Genomic DNA, 18,499 nt, shown 5'->3' with positions numbered 1-18,499 from the left:
TTCCGATTCGTCTATATAGGCCACAATGGAGCAGGCTGTTCGTCATGCTAACCATTTTGTTATTCTCCGCAGAGCGCACCAGGAACATCACAGCAAGGTTCGGCGAGGTCGCGCATGTGAGGTGCTGTCCAGCATTGGGAAGAAGAATTCAGAATACTTGCGGCCGGGATGAGCCATAGACGGCTGCTTCGCAGATCAAAAACACCTCCTTGAATACAAATAGGAGGCACAGAAATGATGAAAAATAAATGGTTTTGCATAGCTGTAACAGTTTTGGTGCCTTGAACTGTAACTATGGCAGAGTTTCTGTGAACAGAGTGGCATGCATTAATTATACTTGACCACTCTATATGTCGCTGTTTGTATAATTTTCAATACGTACAAGAACTAAAATATATTATTGGATAGTATTTTTTATAATAAACTCATCTGTTGCTATACTTTATTTAAATCTACAAAGAAAATTTGACTCGTACGGATATCATGTCGATACCTACCAGGGAACTTAGGACGGCGTCGTCGTCTCGAATTAATCGCTTGCACTAAGCTGGACGGCCGCCCGCTGTGATCCAGCGAACAACCAGGACGGCCGGTCATGGCGGCAGGGACGATGATGCGGGTGACAATGGAGGTGGGCACAGACGGGGTGGCGCTCATCACCATGTGCAACCCGCCAGTGAACGCCCTGCACCCCGCCAGTAAACCCCGCCAGCTTTTCCTCTTCGCCTCCAGTGCTTTTCGACTTGTTTCCTCTTCCTGATGGTCCCATCGGGAGCCGATGCAGTCTTCGCTGGACTCTGGGAGAACTACGGCGAGGCCATGGCCCGTGACGACGTCAAGGCCATCGTGCTCAAAGGTGAGGCCTCCCCTCACTCAATTCCACAGCAGGGTCTGTGGATTTCGTCGTGTCTCTGCTCTTTTGATCTCTGTTTATTGTTCATTTTAGTGAAAAACATCGATTTACATCATTTGGCATTCTAAAACTTCACTAGGTGCTCGAGGGAAATTCTGTGGAGGTTTCGACATCAATACGTTCTCACAAATTCATCGGACCGGTAAGGAGTAGGGCTGGACGAAATGTTCGTGACTCGTTGGCTCGCTCGGTTCATGGTCAGCTCGGCTTGGATCGACTCGTTTGAATTTTTTTACGAGCTGAGCTGACATACTAGCTCGGTTTATTAATGAGCCAGCTCGGTTTGTTAACGAGCCAGCTCATGAACTAAACGAGCTACCACATTCAAGCAAAACGAAGCTACATGCATATCATTTACAGAATAATTGATGAACATGTTATATATATGTGAGGTGTCTATGACCTATAAGTTAAACTAATGATTAATGAACTATGTCTATGTGTTAATTTATCATTGCAAATATAATTGTGGGTTAAACTGATGAACATATATGTGAATTGTGAATTGATGAGCGATGAATTATGTTAATTTGGTGTTACATTGACGTAGTTTGTAAAACTATGAGTATAATTATTATTTTCTATTGTTAAATTAGTTCGAAATTAACTAAAAAATAATTATTATGTATATATTTTTTTTCTGCTCTGGCTCGCGAGCTAAACGAGCTCGCTCGAGCTATTAAACGAGCCGAGCCGAGCTGACTCTGTACCTCGTTAACTTAACAAGCCGAACCGAGCTGAGCTGGCTCGTTATCCACCCCTAGTACTAAGGAGGTGCAGTAACGAATCGTGATCCAAATGTTTTTAGTCTCTTAAAATAATTTTAGTTCAAACATAAATAAAATATAGTTCGATCCTAATTCAATTCAATTCTTAAATTTTATAGTGTAAAACCTAGAGCTCATCACCACCCTTAATGGTAAGTGGTTGACTTCTTGATGGTCTTTCCACCATTTTCTTACACATCCAACATGGCCTCGCAGGAGACATGTCGCTTCTGCCAGACTCTGTTAAGTTTGCGTCTTATATGATGGAAGGTAAGTTGTTATTTTTCCATGGTTTCTTCTTTTATGCTACTATGTTTTGTACACCCTTGTTTCTATCGTTACAATTTTGTGTGCAGAGGGCAAAAAGCCTTCCGTTGCAGCCATTCAAGGCCTTGCTCTGGGTGGTGGACTAGAGTTGACGATGGTGTGTTAGCCTACGTTACTCAACAGGGTCACAACTCATTCGTGATTTGTAGCTCAGCCTAGCCTCTGAATCCTTCGTACATGTAAATGGCAAAAATTTCAGGCTTGTCATGCTCGAATATCTACCCCTGAAGCTCAACTTGGATTACCAGAGTTAACTCTTGGCATAATTCCTGGATCTGGGGGTACCTATGCATATTTTTCGGACAGTTTGAACTACGGCTCCAGTTCTTTTGCTTTGTATTTGTTCTTGTTGTGGATCTGATTGAGCCTACTTGTTATGTAGGAACCCAGCGTCTACCGAGGCTTGTAGGTCTGCCCAAAGCAATACAAATGATGCTGGTGAGTGTAATCTGTTTCATTGTCAGTTAATTCATCCTTCTAGACTGGCAAAAGAACAATCACTAAACAGGAATCCCGTGCAAGTATTAAATGCATGATACATGGACTTTAAGTTGAGAATGTGTGAAACCAATCAGTAGGCATGCTATAATTTATTTTATTGATATGCCTCATCTGAGATTAGAGGTGCATCGTTTCAGTTACACCTACCGTGTTCTTTTTACAGCAATCAAAGTTCATTATGGGGGACGAAGGAAAAGAACAAGGTCTTATTGATGCCCTTTGCTCCCCTGATGAATTGATAAAGATGTCACGCCATTGTGCCCTGGAAATTGCTAATGGTGGTAGACCGTGGGTAAAACCACTCAGCAGAACAGATAAGCTTGGCTCACCATCTGAAGCTCATGCTGCATTAAGTATGGCAAGACAGCAGGTGAAGAAGATTGCAAGAAACATGCCGCAGTATCAAGCCTGCCTTGATGTAATTGAAGAAGGTGTGCTATTTGGAGGCCATTCAGGTGTTTTAAAGGTATGTGTCTTTCTACTGTCCTACAGCTGCTTGTTTATGAAGGACATATGAAATATTGTCTTTGTTTTTAGACTTGATTTAGAAATAGATCTTCCTTGGTACCTGATTTGCCATGAACTTCTAGAAATTAAACCCTTACCAATGTTGGGAACTGTTTCATATTTCTATTAAGCTCCATTTTTTGTCTTGAACATGCCGGAGAGCTGTGTTCTTTATATTATAGAGAGAAAACCATTAAACCCCTTTTATCAAGACGATCATGTTGATATGGTGAATTCTGCAGTAGAATGTATTGATTACTTCAACCAACTTTTATTGAAAATAGCTTACTAATTTGGCATTAATTTTGGGATCAACGGTCTTCTAGCATAGTTCAACTCGACCCACTACTAGGCAACACCGGCAGCTGATTCTTTTGTTTACTGTACCTTGTACAAGTGTTTATTGACATGCCTGAATAAATTCAGGAATATAAGGTTTTCAAGGAGTTAGTGCCATCACCAACAGCAAGGGCACTTGTTCATATCTTCTTGGCACAGCGTTTGAGCACAAAGGTTGTCTTTGAGTGTATCCATACCCGTTCTTTTCATGACTTAGTTTTCATTTGGTTGCTATGTCTTAGTTTTTTCTTTTGCAGAAGCAGACCTTATACAATTTTAGAAATACTCCCAAAACTTGTAACTGGCCTCTGTACATCACCTTTTCTTTACAAAAATGATATTGTTTACAAGAACCAAAGTACCAGTTTTTTATTCCATTAAATTGTGAAGCTTTCAAGTTCTTTCCAACACAATGTTTTTTCCTTACATTATTATGATCCCAATTGACATCAGATTGTTAAGCATCCACTTTGTAATAATTTTTATTTGTAGAGATGAGATGAGTAGTTTTCTTAGTTATTGGCTTCTCATTCAAACAGTCAAGCTTTCATGATGTACTAGACAATCTTAGCTAAGTATGTGAGGAAGCAATTTAAGCTGCATTTCTGCAGTATATCAAGTAAATTTGTTCTGCCCCCACCTTATCTTTTGATGGAACTTGGATAGCTTTATTTGTTTCTGACTCCTACAATTTTTTTGACGGTAAATTATGACTCCTACAATTGACTGTGTATAGGTGCCAGGTGTCACTGATGTTCACCTAAAACCTAGGCAAATTAGAAAAGTTGGCATTATTGGTGGTGGTTTGATGGGCTCTGGAATTGCAACTGCACTTCTTGTTAGCAACATATCTGTTGTGCTCAAGGAAGTAAACCCTCAGGTTCTGCAAAGGGGACAAAAAACGATAGCAGGTCAATCATGTTAAATTCTTGCTGATTTTCTTAGATAGTTATTTTGTATATGGTATTATTTTTCAGTTTTCCTTGCATTTTCGAAATTTAACTTTCCTTATGATCTTGGCTAATTAGTTAGATTTACATGTTATCTTACAGTTAAATGTCCATGATCTTTCACACAGCTAATCTTGAGGACCTGGTCAAAAGGGGCTCACTTGCAAAGGACAGGATAAATAAGGTCATGTCACTTCTGAAAGGCACTCTTGATTATTCGGATTTTAAGGATGTCGATATGGCTATTGAGGTAATATTAATATATTTATGATTATCAGCAAAATAGTCTCATTACTTCTTACATGTGCATTGAGAATTTCTTTGGGTAACTGCAGTCGTCATGTACTGTGTCCATGGATTATTCAACTAAAATATCAAAGATAGTTAGCAGACGCTCTCTTCAGGTTCTTGTGACATTGTTTTCTTATCCTTGTAGGCCGTTATAGAGGACATTCCTTTGAAGCAATCAACATTTTCTGACATTGAGAAGTTCTGCCCACCACATTGCATACTTGCAACAAACACATCTACCATCAGTTTGAATGTTATTGGCAAGAGGACAAATTCTCAAGATAGAATTGTAGGGGCACATTTTTTCAGGTTTGGTATTTCTTACAAGTATGGTGTTTAGCACATAGCAGATCTTGAATACTAGCAACATAAAACCTTCTTATTTCTTCAGTGCAGTTACTGCTTAGCTATAAGTGCGTCAAAAAGTGCTCACTGAACACTGAAGGCACGTGATGCTAGTTGATGTGATTTACTCTGGCACAAATATCAGTGTGCATGCGCGTGCATCCTGAGTGTGTGCTAAGGCTTTTCTGGGCTTCTTGCATTACAAATAACCAGTCAATTCTGCTCTTTAGAGTAGCAGAAAGCCAGAAACTGATGTTTGCAAATGATATATTGTAGTATGATTCACATCAAATTTAGACACCTATACCTTGTATCTTTTTTATCAGAATTTACGAAAGCTACGCACAGACAAATTATACTGAACATTCACATAAATTTACAGAAGTACATCATAGACAACAAGATTACGTCTTCTAGGATTTTTCAGTTTCAGATGTTATTGGTGTTGTACTTGTTGTGAATACACTATGCTAATACCATGTTGTTTCCAGTCCTGCCCATATTATGCCCTTACTTGAAATTGTCCGGACCGAGAATACATCAGCACAAGCTATCCTTGATCTTATTACAGTTGGGAAGATAGTAAAGAAAGTCCCTGTTGTGGTTGGCAACTGCACAGGATTTGCAGTTGAGCGTGCATTTTTTCCTTACCGGCAAGGCTCTATGTTTCTAGTTGGCCTTGGCGTTGATGTTTTCAGAATTGATCGAGTAATAAGAAACTTTGGCATGCCAATTGGACCTTTCCAGTAAGTGATTTGACTCTGTTTCCCTGACATGTGTACTTAGAAGTAGACGATCAATATTCACTATAAATATTAGATACCAAAATGAATTTAACTATACAGATTGAGGGAGGTCTATTTTGCCACTTTGTTCCTCTTCGTTCTTTTGTTAAATTTACGAATTTAGCACAGGCTATTTTCTTGTTCTGTATTATCCTCGTGGACTTTACTAAACCCATTTTGTTTTGTTGTGACTTGGTTGTGTTCTCAATATCTCTACAACCGAAGTTTCCAACATGCATAATGTTAGAAAGTACTGGCATTCTGTTTAGCTTGGTCAGACCATTGATTACAGTTGGAACTATATCAAATGAGCATGCAATGGTCATATTTCCTTCTTTTACTTGCATCTGTCACTTGCATATTCATGCAAAAAATTGTCAAGGGCCTCCCATGAGCTTACCTCAGTGTGTGAACAAACAAATACTCCCAATTAGTTGTCTCCCATTCTCATCCTCATTATCATGTCCTGTTCACTGTGATGAATTATGTACAAGGGAAAGTTTGTTACTGAATTGTTTCTCCCAACTTAGTGATGTATGCATTTCTTTATAATATATAATTTGAACCATAGCATGTAATTTCATTAAAATAAAGGGTCAGTTTGAATGATGTCCCTCCTCCAGTAATCCAACATGTTTAGGATTTAGCCATTATTTGGGGGAAAAGACAACATACTTTGGATGCTGTGCTGTGCCTTAGCTGGCTTGTTACCATGAGCGGTACAGTTATATCATTTGATATGTCTTTGTTCCCCTTCAGATTACAAGATGTGTCTGGATATGGAGTGGGCTTGACAGTAAAGGACATCTACGCAGCTGCCTTTGGAGAACGAAATTTCAGCTCTGAGTTGATGGATTTGATGGTACAGAATGGGCGGCATGGTATACTTCCTAGACTGACTTTGCTAATACAATACTATTTTCTATATATTACAGAATGGCACAGGACAAGCAATACATGAATTCACATTTTGCTTGTACATTGTTCTTAAGAATTAAATTTTCTGTGCTTTATTTACAGGAAAGAGTAATGGCAAAGGCTATTACATTTATATGAAGGGTGAGAAGCCAAAGCCTGACCCTAGTGTTCAGCATGTGATTGAGGAGTACCGAAAATGTGTGAAGATAATGCCTGGTGGACAGGTTTTACTTTCTCACTCTACTTGTCTGAAACATGACCTGCGCGATTTGTTATTCTACACTTATCGGGAAATATCATGATTTGACAAAGTTATGTTTCTTGCAGCCTGTGACATTAACAGATCAAGACATATTGGAGATGATTTTCTTCCCAGTTGTGAATGAGGCATGTAGGGTTATGGATGAAAATGTTGTGATTCGGGCTTCTGATCTTGATATTGCATCTGTCCTTGGAATGGGTTTTCCCAAGTACAGGTACCCAAAGAGTTGCTAGTCTTTAACCGTATCCATATGCTTCGTAAAACACTGTGTGCTATTAAACAAAATTCTTTCAGTGAACCACAGACACACACACGTACACGTATAGGCATGTTCTGAGGATACTTCTAGAAGAGTCATTTCAGATACTAGTTGTCTCGGTCATCTGTAGCTAGTAAGCAGTAAGTAGTCGATCATTTGCATTCTTCTCACTAGGGTTAAATGGTATAGGTACTGGAACTGAACACTTGACATTTTGCATAATATACCATTGATGCGTGACTTTTGCTATGCACATAGTTATGTTTAGATACATAGTAAAAGCTATGTATTTGGAAAAGCCAGAACGACTTCCAGTTTGGTATAGAGGGAGTACTAAACTGCTGTATATACTTTTTGAAAAGGCAGGAGGTCTGCCAAGATATATTGATAAGAAGAATAACAAGAGGTTTAAGTCAATACAGTGACCGAAGTACTAGGCAAAGATCCAACCTGAAGAGAAGCAAACAAAAATAAAAAACAGACCCCACTAAATAGTTGTTAAGGGGTAACTAGGTGCTTGGCCCCTGCCAAAATCCAGGCTGCTGTCTCACTCTTGATTTTGGCAATGATTTGTTGGCAGCTCGAGAATCTGCGATCAAAGATTCTCGCATTTCGTTCTCGCCAAATCTCCCAGTTTACAAGGATCAAAAGTGATCTGATGCCTTTTCTATTGCATCCCGGCAAAAAAGCCAGCTTTTCCCACCAATGCCCCAGCTCGGGGGGTCGCCCCTAGTTAGACGGCTTCAGGCCCTGAACAGCTACCCAGACAGCAACTTCCTCCCAAATTCTTTTGATGAAACGACATTCCACAAAAAGATGAAGCCCCGATTCCTGGGCAGCACGACACAAGACGCAAGTTGGTTCATGGGGCCAATTCCTGGCGGCTAATCGATCTGCTGTCCAAATGCGATTTTGAATTGCTAACCAGCTGAAAAACTTGCATTTTGGAGGCGCCCAGTTCTTCCAGATGATGAGGTCATAATTTGTGTGAACAGAGCCCAAAAATTGTGCCTGATATGCCGATTTGACTGTGTAGCGGTGATCCACAGTGAAATTCCAGGTGATGGCATCATCACGCTCTGGGTGAAACTGGATCTTTTGGACTTCAGACCAAAGAATGCAGAACTCATGAATGTGGTGGGGAGTAATCGGTCTGTCGAACAGCGCAAGATCCATGATCCAGGCATTGTTTGTGACCGCCTCCGCTAAAGATTTCCTCTTATTTCTTGATATAGAAAAGAGACGAGGCGCCAAGTCCTTTGGCCTTTGCCCCCTCACCCAAGCGTTGCCCCAGAAGGAGATTTTAGAACCATCACCAATATCAATGGTCGTCGATGCCGCAAAAAGCAGTCTATCAACATCAGAGCAAGGAATCTCTAAGTTGTCCCAAATATTCTGTGATGAGGTGCAATTATGCCAGAGCCATCGCGCGCGCAAGGCACGCGCAAAAGCGCCCAAGTCAAGAACTCCCAAGCCCCCAAGGGATTTTGGCCTCGCCACCCGTTTCCAGTTGACTTTGCACTTTCCGCCCGTCAGTCGTTCAGAACCAGCCCAAAGGAATTGTCTTCTTTTGGAGTCTAGAAGGCTAATCGTTGCCTTGGGAGCATTAAGGGCGGTTAATAGATAAATTGGTTGTGAGGTAAGCACTGTTTTCACCAGATTTAAGCGCCCTGCCACTGAGAAATTTCTCCCATTCCAGCTGCTCAGTTTGTTCAATACTTTGTCCACCAAAAACTGGAAGTGCTCCTTCCTGAGTCTAGTTGTGGAGAGAGGGAGGCCCAGGTACCGGATCGGGAAGGTTGCTCTTCTGGCTGGGAAGCAACTAAGAATGTCATCAAGGGGTAGCCCCTGGCAACGGATTGGGACGATCATGGACTTCTGAAAATTGGTCATCAGACCAGAGGCCTCGCCAAATGAGGTGAGCAACTTGACAATTGTCTCAATATCCTCTTTTTTCGGCTTAACAAACAAAGCTGCATCATCAGCATATAGCGAGATCCTAATGCTGGGCGAGCTGTTTCCCAACTTGCTCAATGCTCCACTGTCCGCGGCGATCTTTAGAATTTTTTGCAAAGGGTCTATCGCCAAGACGAACAGAAGAGGGGAGAGAGGATCGCCTTGCCTGAGACCTCTCTCATGATGAATAGGAGGGTTAGGGACCCCGTTAACGAGCACTCTTGATGTTGAGGTGGAGAGGATAGAAGCGATCCAGTCAGTCCACCTCACAGGGAATCCCAAATTGCGGAGTAAGGCAATCAAGTAATCCCAGCGGACGGAGTCAAAAGCTTTTTCAATGTCTAGCTTGAGGAATAGCGTGGGCGAATTAATACGCTGGAAGCGCCTAACAGCGCTTCTAACTGCAAGGAAGTTTTCATGAATGCTCCTTTTTTGAATGAAGGCACTTTGGCAAGGTGAAACTAACTCATTCATTCTCGGCGCCAGACGAAGAGCCAGGGTTTTGGTGATAATCTTAATGAAAGAATGGATGAGGCTTATAGGTCTGAAGTCCCCAGCTACCTCCGCGCCTTCCTTTTTGGGGATTAGAATGATGTTTGCTGAATTGATTAATTGGAGGTTGAGGCATCGATTATTATAGAAAGCATTCACTGCAGCCATGAGATCATGTCTTATAATGGTCCAACAAGATTTAAGGAAAACACCAGTGAAGCCGTCCGGCCCTGGAGCCTTATCTCCTGGTAAAAGATCAATACTTCTCTTAATTTCCTCCTCGGAGAACGGCGCGTCGAGGCTTGATAGATCAAACTGCTGGTCAGAGATAATGTCCCAGTTAAGGTCGATAGATCTAGGGGTTGGCCGCTTTAAAGCATTATGGAAGAAATTTTGTAGCTCTTGCGCTTTTTCATTGTGCGAGAAGACCCACCCATTACCGCTCCGCAACCGTTGAATGAAATTTTTTCGCCTCCTGGAGCCAGCTTTCCGGTGGAAAAATTTAGTGTTGGCATCTCCGAATTTAAGCCAAAGCATGCGTGAGTTTTGCCTGTTTCGTGCCCTTTCAATTACCGCATAGCCAAGGATGCGCATCTTCAATCTATTTCGGAGGTTCACTTCCATGTCGGACAGTCCCCTATTTTCTTGTGCCATGTCCAGTCTTAGAATAACTTCTAGGGCCATATACATAAAGAGTCTAGCATCAGGTATTAACTTGGAGCTCCATTCCTTAAGCGCCTTGGCCGTGAACTGCAGTTTGTAGTACAGCCTATGAAAAGGCTCACGATGTTGGGTCGGTGCCAGCCAGGCTTGCTCAACTGTATGCTGGTAACCTGGTAATTTGGTCCAGAAATTCTCAAATCTAAAGGAACGTGGACGCCTCGGCATAGTAGTATTGGATAGGAGCAACGGGCAGTGGTCAGAGACCGAGGATGATAGTGCATGCAGACCAAATATTCCGAACATCTCCTCCCATTCAGAGTTGCAGAAGAATCTGTCTAGTCTTACGAGAGTGGGATGTCGTCTCTCATTGCTCCAAGTGAACTTCCTGTTTTGCAAAGGAATTTCTTTCAAGTCGCAAATGTCAAGAGCTTGCCTGAACAGAAGCATTAGGCGAGGGTTGACTCTAGAATTGTTTTTGTCGCTTGCTTTGTATGTGCAGTTGAAATCCCCAAGGACCAACCAGGGGGAAGGTGAAGGAGGCCTCTGTGCACTCATCTCTCTTAGAAAATCAGGCTTGCGGCCTCTACAAGATGGTCCATAGACGACTGTCAGGTAGAAGGAAGCACAACGATCCTTAAGAGAGACATTTGCAGATATGTGGAATTCTCCGATAGTAAAATTGGACAATTCGAGTAGGTCGCTATCCCAAAGCAAAAGAATACCACCCCGTGTTCCACTAATTCCTTCCGCAGGTTTAAAACTGAATTTATTAAGCTTTGGTCCTCCAAGCGCCATCACAATGGACCTGTCGACCGTTGATAATTTAGTCTCTTGCAAACAGGCAAGATGGCAAGTGGTGGTGGAGATCATCGCGCGCACTGCATCTCGGCGCGCTTGCAAATTTAAACCCCTAACATTCCAGCACAGGATGCTAAAGTCAGACATGGAGGAGAAAAGCACCCCGATTAATTGCCGACAGCTGGATGAAATTGCAGCACTGCACAATAATGACAGTGAAACATAAAGGGGCCACCAGGGCCAACACAAGCATGGCTGTTATAGGTCTGAAGCAAAACAGCAACCCAATACAGTCCAGGGTGCTCACAAAAGTAGTAGAAACTGAGCTGAGACTCATTGACATAACAAAAGCAGACCCTCATCATCTAACATGGAGCTAAAACAGCCATCAATCAAGCCGCAGTAACTGCTCTGGCCTCTGCATGCATGGCGTCCACCTCCTCTTGGATCTCAGCTATAGCATCTCCAGCAATTCCCAGCAAGGCCTTGTCGAGGCGAACTGTGTCTGGCGTATCCAGATTGAACAGAGCATCTAGGGCCGTCCCCATCTCCACAGTCAGTGGCTTCTTGAACCAATCCTGAAATTCCTGCAAAGCAGTATTAAAATCAGCAGCGTCATCTTTTGCCAAGAGACCAAGCTTGCGGCAGAGGACGCGCTGGGCCCGTTGCATGACATTCGTTCGAGGGCCGTTGGCAAGTCTGGCGCTACGACGTACCATCGAAAGGTTGAAGCCGTGTCGCTGCTTGATTCTTCTAGCAGGTGCTGCAGGAATAGTAGACAGAGTGGTCGCTGGTGTTGTTACCCCCTCCGAAGGATGTAGCACTGGTCGCTCGAGTATGGCAGGCGAGGGCTTGGTGAATATGGTGTTGAGTAGATGGCTTTGCGCGGTGGTTGACACCGCAGCAACATCTGTTGAAGGTTCATGCACCGCAGCTATCATCCGAGAGGAAGCGTCGACATTGGAGTCCTTTACAGCTTCGGCGTTGTAGCCCGCAGCAACCGTGCTGCAGGGAGAGCCTAACAGCACATGGTCCTCCTCAGACTGCACCAAAGGCAGTAGCTGCATAGCAGGGCATGTTGGAAGGGAATCAAGAATAGTTGTGAATGCTCGCTGCACTGGGATGAGACTTACGTTGTCTGCGAACTTCATCCTGCTGCCATCCCAGACAGCAAGGTTGCTGTCGCCAGCAGCAGCCCCAGGGACCGGATCGACTTGGCCCTTAGGCACCAAGCGCGGTCGCCTTCGGTACACGCAGCCAACGCGGTAACGACCTTTAGGAAGAGCTGCAGCCTTCACAGCAGGGCGCGGAGAACCGTCGTTGCCACCACCGCGTGAGCTGCGGATGCCGGGACTGCAGGCGCTTGGTGGAAATCTGGGGCGAGCAGGATGCCGTGGGGGGGTCGCTGAACGGCCACGCCGGACAGCAACACGGGTGGAACGGCGCACACGGCTGCGTCCACGTATCGCCGGGTCACGACCAATCGCCGGGTCACGGCCAACATGTGGCGTAACCAACGACGTGCCTCCGGCATGACGAGGCTGCTGATCGCCATGAAGGTGGTGACGAAGTTGCTGATCGCCGTCGAGGTGGTGACGCCGCCTGGGTGAGTCATGGCGCTGGCCATGGCGCGACCCCGAGCGCTCCCGCTCGCGGTCCCTGGGAGCCCGCGAGATGCTACGAAAGAGCCGGGAGCTCCAACTGTCGTCGCGTCCTGGGCGGCGACCACGACGGTCACTATCACCATCCTCATCCCTGCGACGGTTGCTGCGAGGTGGTGGAGGGTCGTGACGGTCACGTGGTTCGCACTCGCCGTCAACAACACCAAGCCTCCAATCATACGCACGTGAATGCCCATGGCCATCCCTGGTAGGGGGGTCTTCCACCATATCAAGGTGGACGATGACCCTGAAGGTTAAGCCGCTACGCCCCGCCGGTGTGGCGTCGTGGGCAGTGCTGCTCCTGTCAACAATGGTCAGCCACGTTACCTTAGGTATGTCAGACGGGTTTCGCGCCCACGCCCACAGATTGAGCGTCGTAGCATCCTCCATTCGCAGCGACTGGGCTTCAACGTAGTCCAGCACACAGGACTTAGCCACCGCACGCTTGGCGATGCCATCGTTCCATGCGTGCAGAGGGATGCCTTCCAGGCACAGGCGCACGTGGGAGCCGAAGACGCTGTGGTCGCCGTGGACGGGGAGCTGCCACGGCCTGACGCGGATGTCGATGTTGTTGTAGGTGAAGTCGCGCTGCGCCACAGCCGTGTCCCGGTGATGCTGGTGTTCAAAGGTGACGAGGAAGTCCTCTGGATAGTGTCTCACCACCTTGATGTCTTCTTCGCGCATCCTGAACCTAGAGCAGAAAGCCCTTCTTACTGTGTTGGTGCTTGTCGCCGGTCGAACGCCGCCGAGCCAGGCCCATGCCGCGTGGGTGCTCAACCGCGCCAGCTCGCTGTCCATGTCCCGAGAGGACGCGGCAACAGCGAAAGTCTCCTGCGGGCGCTCCATGGGGTTGCCAGGCTTCACCATGTTGACTTGGCGCAGAGGAGGGAAGTTGACGTTGTCGAAGCAGGGAGGTGGTGGGAAGGCAGAGGGGGTAGAAGCAGCAGCACTAATCTTCTTGGGACATTGCCAGGCTCTGTGTCCAGGGCCGCCGCAGTTGAAGCATTTCAACGGATCCCTGCAATCAATGGCGTAGTGCCCTCTGGCCAGACATCGGAAGCATTTACCTCTCAGGCTTACCTTAAGATTTTTGTTGTCCAGATGGCGGAACCTTGAATGCTCGGTTGTTGGCTTCAATGAAGTCGCAGGCGAATTGAATCTCTTGCGGAGTCGCCGATGGACCGTTGTCCAGCCAGGCAAATCTTCAGCGCCGGATTCCGCGGATTTGCTGCGTTGAGGAGTGATGGGACGCAGGCCTGGGTATTGAAGTCGGTGGGTAGCAGTCCCATCCCGGCCGTGCGGAGTGATTTTCGTTGGAGCAGCAGACGCGTCAAAGCAGGAACGATGAGATTGGTCGGCGGACAGAGCTGATTCGGCGAACCTAACTCTCCTGGTGCAGGCGGCCTTAGCTGTCGACGAACCGGCGGCAGGCTTGAGGCAGGACCGCGTCGAAGAAGAAGTCCCGGAGTCAGATCTGGGAATGCGGGCGTCCGCGTCGAATGCTGGAATCTCCACCGAGGCAGGGTGGCTCTGGAGGATGGAGGCCTGATCAATGGGGTGATGGAGGGGTTGGGGTTGGTTTTCCGGCGAGCAGGCGGGGGGAGCGGCAGCGGCGGCAGGTGCGGTGCTAGCCGCCGCGAGGACGGGGAGAGCGTCCATGCCACTGCTGTATATACTGAATTTCTGCTTAGTTATGCCTTGAGTTCCTATGCTGTCAGAGAAATTTGTACCCTTTTGTTGAAACATCTGTAGCCACTAACCAGTAGGCAAACCAAGATATAGCCTGTGGACAAACTGATTTTTAACCTCCATATAGAATTTATGTTATTTCTTCATTGCATTGTTTTTTAGTATAAGGAGGTGCAGTGCATGTTCTGAGTGTTGGATTCAATAGCTATTGCTATGATTTGTTTGAAGGGGTGGCCTCGTTTTCTGGGCTGACACTGTTGGGGCACCTTATATACATTCAAAGCTAAGCAAGTGGGCTGAAACTTATGGTCCCTTCTTCAGACCTTCGTCATATCTGGAACAAAGAGCTAAAAGCTGCCTTCCACTGGTACTCCCTTGCTCCCGTGTTATTCATTAGCATGTTTGATTATTGACTAACTTTCTGGAATGTAAATACATTGTGCCTGAAGTTATACGTTATCAAGATGCCAATTTCCATGGCTGCAGTAGTTTTTCTTTTTCCTATGGCGTTCTTGATTTTGATGGCTGCCATTTGGCAGACTGAAAACTCTTGGGCTCATGATGGGAATCTTTATTGTGGTGGTCTACTGCACTATTTACTTTTGGTTTGCAAACACGAGCCTCCTCATTCTCAGGTAGTTGGACTTTTGATTTGGTGTTAGTGGTGGCGGTAACCGTTTAGGGTAAAGTAATCGACAGAGCATCCAGTAGAACATTGGTTCAACATCCGCTGCTAAGAATACACAACTTCAAGCTATCAGTAATCAGTTTGTTTAAATTAATGATGCCATATTCTTTGCAGAGTGCACCAAGCTCATCTCAGCAAGCTTCGTTGAGGTCACACATGTGATGTGCTATTTCAGCGGTTACCAGGGTGATGGCTCGATGCTTGTGTACTCGAAAGTTGGTTGGCATTGGTACAGGAAAATGCCATATTTTTCTCTTGTTCTGATAATTGGGCCCGCCATGACAATCTGGGAGAATAAATGGCTAGCATCCTTTTGCAGTTTTGCTGGTATAATTTTGATTTTTAATTTGTATTTAATCTGCTTTAAATTATAAGACCTTTTAATTTTTTTTTCTAGATACATCATTTTTATTTTATCTCAAAAAGTGAAAGGGCTCTAACTAAATTGGTTAGATGATATGAGTACCACTCTTTAGATGGTCTATAAGGGACAAATTCTCATTGCACGGGGAACAACTTTCATAACTTTTTTCGATAGAGGCTCCGATTAAGTCGATCTTTTTTTTTTCTATGGACGAGTTTTTTTTATATATCAAGATTAAAAAAGGCACTATGCAGTATATACGCGCCTCGGCAATTTCTAGGTGTTTTGCCATATTTGCTCGCAACATTTGTAGCCGAATAAATTTTATATAAAAAAGAGAGACAAATAGACGTATCTTAAGCATCTACAACAACAAACCCTAAAATAAAGTCCTAAAATTTGAAATAGAACCATATTTAGAATGTTTAGGGTCTTAAAAGAAATGTTTACTCCAATAGTCAGGCCTTAAATAATGCTATTTAGGAAATAAATCGTGATATTAGGAAATAAATGGTTAGAGATTAAGTGAAAATGAGGATATGGCTCCAGTATATGGGTACTATATTTAGAAACTGAGAGACCGAGTCCTATAACCATTTGATGAAATTTTATAAAATAGGGCCGCTGTTGAAAGTATGTATTATGATTTTGAGCCCTATATTTAAAATAGAACCATGTTTAGAGTTTCTCTTGGAGATGCTCTTAGAGCATCTCCAACAACAAACCCTAAAATAGAGTCCTAAAATTTGAAATAGGACCATATTTAGAATGTTTAGGGTCTCAAAAGAAATGTCTACTCCAATAGTCAGGCCTTAAATAATGCTATTTAGGAAATAAATCATAATATTAGGAAATAAATGGTTGGAGATTAAGTGGAAATGAGGATAGGGCTCCAATATATGGGTACTATATTTAGGACCCGAGAGACCGAGCCCTATAACCATTTGATGAAATTTTATAAAATAGGGTCGCTGTTGGAAAAAAGTTTTATGGTTTTGAGCCCTATATTTAAAATAGGACCATGTTTAGAGCCTCTCTTGGAGATGCTCTTAGTTGATACAAAAGTGACGTTCCGATAATGTTCCTGTATTAATACGAGTGGATAGCAGACCATATATTTTGCAGGTAGATACAAATATAAGTGGACAACATACTATACCAGCAACACAAGTGAGAGATAAATAGAAAATAGTAAGTTAGATACTTATCTGAATGATCTCAGCTATCCCCTATCCATCCATCAGACTTTATCAGCAGAAATGGATCACATATCTTAAATCACGAACAAATGGGCAGCAGTACAACACATGACATGCTACAATTCATAAATGGCAAAATTTGCTGGAGGACACCATTGGCAAGATGTAATTTATTAATGGCAAATTTTGTTCGAGGACAACTTTGAAACGTGTATTTGGAATCAAGAATTCGCTCACTTTCATTATAAATTCATGGCTATTTGCTTCTGGACACCATGCATAATAAAATGATTATTTCCACCGTCCAAAGAGTGGAAACCGAGGATGTGTTTGGTTGCTTACACCAAGGTGGCCCGTGGTGATGAGGTCAGCTTGGTCTACTAAATCCAGCATATGAGGGTGTAGGCAGTTAGCTGTATGTATTGAGAGCATCTCCAATAACTCTCAATTGATACTCTCAAAACAATAATTTAGGAGTAAAGGTGAAAAACTTGTTAGCGCTGATCCAGGCGCTAATCACTGCGTTGAGAACCGTTGGCAATGCTCTCTGTATAGATGCGGACGGTCCGAGGCCAGGGGCCGGACGGTCCACGACTTGGTGCAGTGCTCAGGATCCCTGACTGACGGGCCGGACGGTCCGTGCCTAGAGGCTGGACGGTCTGCACGTGCGCAGGGGCGGCAGAGTTCGTCGGCGGCGCCTGAATCTCGCTCCCGGGAGGGACCCCGTTGGGGAGGAGAGATCCTAGGCTTTGTCTAGGGTCGGTACGCCACCCTAGATACCCCTAATCGACGTAGAGTCAAAGAGAAGTGAATAATTTGGGGGTAGGGAAAGGCTAAACTAGAAATACTCCTAATGCATAAGTAAAAATGAGAAATAAACTTGATTTGATCGATTGTGGGGGTTCAATCGGTGAAAGGGAAATAGGGTCAAACCTTTTTCTAAATGATTTTGGTGGTTGAATTACCCAACACAAATAATTGGACTAACTAGTTTGCTCTAGATTATATGTTCTACAGGTGCCAAAGGTTCAACACAAACCAATAAAAAGATCTAAATTAGGGTTCAAAAGAAAGGAGCAAAAGAAACTGAAGAGAACCCTGGTCTGGTGCACCAGGGTGGATCGATTTCAAACTCTTCACCTTCGGGTTTCTGAGTCCGCGCTCCGCTATAATTCACCGGACTGTCCGGTGTGCCAGCGGAGCAACGGCTCCCAAGCACAACGCTCGACTCTAACGGTCGTCTGAAAAGTGAACAGTGCACGGATAGTTCGCGCAGATTCAGAGCAGCGCCAGAAGGCACACCGGACAGTGAACAGTACCTGTCCGGTGTGGCACTGGACTGTCCGGTGCACCAAGATGTCAGAGCTCCAACGCTCGAAACCGTCAGAACCCTAAAGGTTGGGTGACGTGGATGGCACACCAGACTGTCCAGTGCGCCCATCGACAGCAGCCCTCCCCAACGACTGTTTTGGTGGTTGGGGCTATAAATACCCCCCAACCACCACCATTCAAGGCATCCAAGTTTTCAGCCATTGCATTCAATACAAGAGCTCTAGACTTCACTCCAAGACACAAACAGGAGATCAAATCCTCTCCCAAGTCCAAAATCACTCCAAACACTTAGTGACTAGTGAGAGAGAGATTCTCGTGTTCATTTGAGTTCTTGTCGCTTGGATCGCTTTTCTTCTTCCCCATTCTCATTCTGAAGACACTTGTAACCAAAGCAAGAGACACCAATTGTGTGGTGGTCCTTACGGGGTCTAAGTGACCCATTTGATTGAGGAGAAAAGCTCACTCAGACTAGGTGACCGTTTGAGAGAGGGAA

At 44.6% G+C, this 18,499-nt stretch overlaps 2 protein-coding genes across 2 annotated transcripts in view; both read left to right on the top strand.

The window, feature by feature from the left end:
- LOC100281695 (uncharacterized) overlaps window positions 1-451 on the top strand; it is a 28,146-nt gene extending 27,695 nt beyond the window's left edge. Inside the window, exon 18 of the mRNA NM_001368081.1 lies at window positions 73-451. Coding sequence (NP_001355010.1) covers window positions 73-120 — 48 coding nt within the window. The 3' untranslated portion in view covers window positions 121-451. The remainder of the gene's footprint in view (window positions 1-72) is intronic.
- On the top strand, window positions 348-15,627 carry LOC103628476 (peroxisomal fatty acid beta-oxidation multifunctional protein). Its single transcript, XM_020538466.2, has 18 exons — window positions 348-698; window positions 785-856; window positions 993-1,055; window positions 1,897-1,950; window positions 2,037-2,104; window positions 2,207-2,288; window positions 2,390-2,445; window positions 2,672-2,974; window positions 3,442-3,528; window positions 4,091-4,265; window positions 4,433-4,554; window positions 4,741-4,904; window positions 5,432-5,686; window positions 6,485-6,606; window positions 6,746-6,867; window positions 6,971-7,119; window positions 14,652-14,790; window positions 15,226-15,627. Exons 1-18 carry the CDS (start codon window positions 596-598, stop codon window positions 15,271-15,273), a joined length of 2,184 nt encoding a protein of 727 aa, XP_020394055.1. The 5' UTR covers window positions 348-595; the 3' UTR covers window positions 15,274-15,627.
- The last annotated feature ends 2,872 nt before the right edge of the window (window positions 15,628-18,499 follow it).

Source organism: Zea mays, chromosome 5 (genome assembly GCF_902167145.1).
Source record: "Zea mays cultivar B73 chromosome 5, Zm-B73-REFERENCE-NAM-5.0, whole genome shotgun sequence".
NCBI classification, from domain to species: domain Eukaryota; kingdom Viridiplantae; phylum Streptophyta; class Magnoliopsida; order Poales; family Poaceae; genus Zea; species Zea mays.
The sequence above is the reverse complement of the archived record's forward strand: the minus strand, read 5'-3'. Positions and strand labels throughout refer to the sequence as shown.

Excerpts from the sequence above, each read along its gene's own strand:
- LOC103628476 (XM_020538466.2), top strand. The coding sequence starts at position 596 with ATGGCGGCAGGGACGATGATGCGGGTGACAATGGAGGTGGGCACAGAC. Across the intron at positions 3,529-4,090 it reads CACAGCGTTTGAGCACAAAG|GTGCCAGGTGTCACTGATGT; the intron begins GTTGTCTTTGAG and ends GACTGTGTATAG. Across the intron at positions 6,607-6,745 it reads GGTACAGAATGGGCGGCATG|GAAAGAGTAATGGCAAAGGC; the intron begins GTATACTTCCTA and ends CTTTATTTACAG.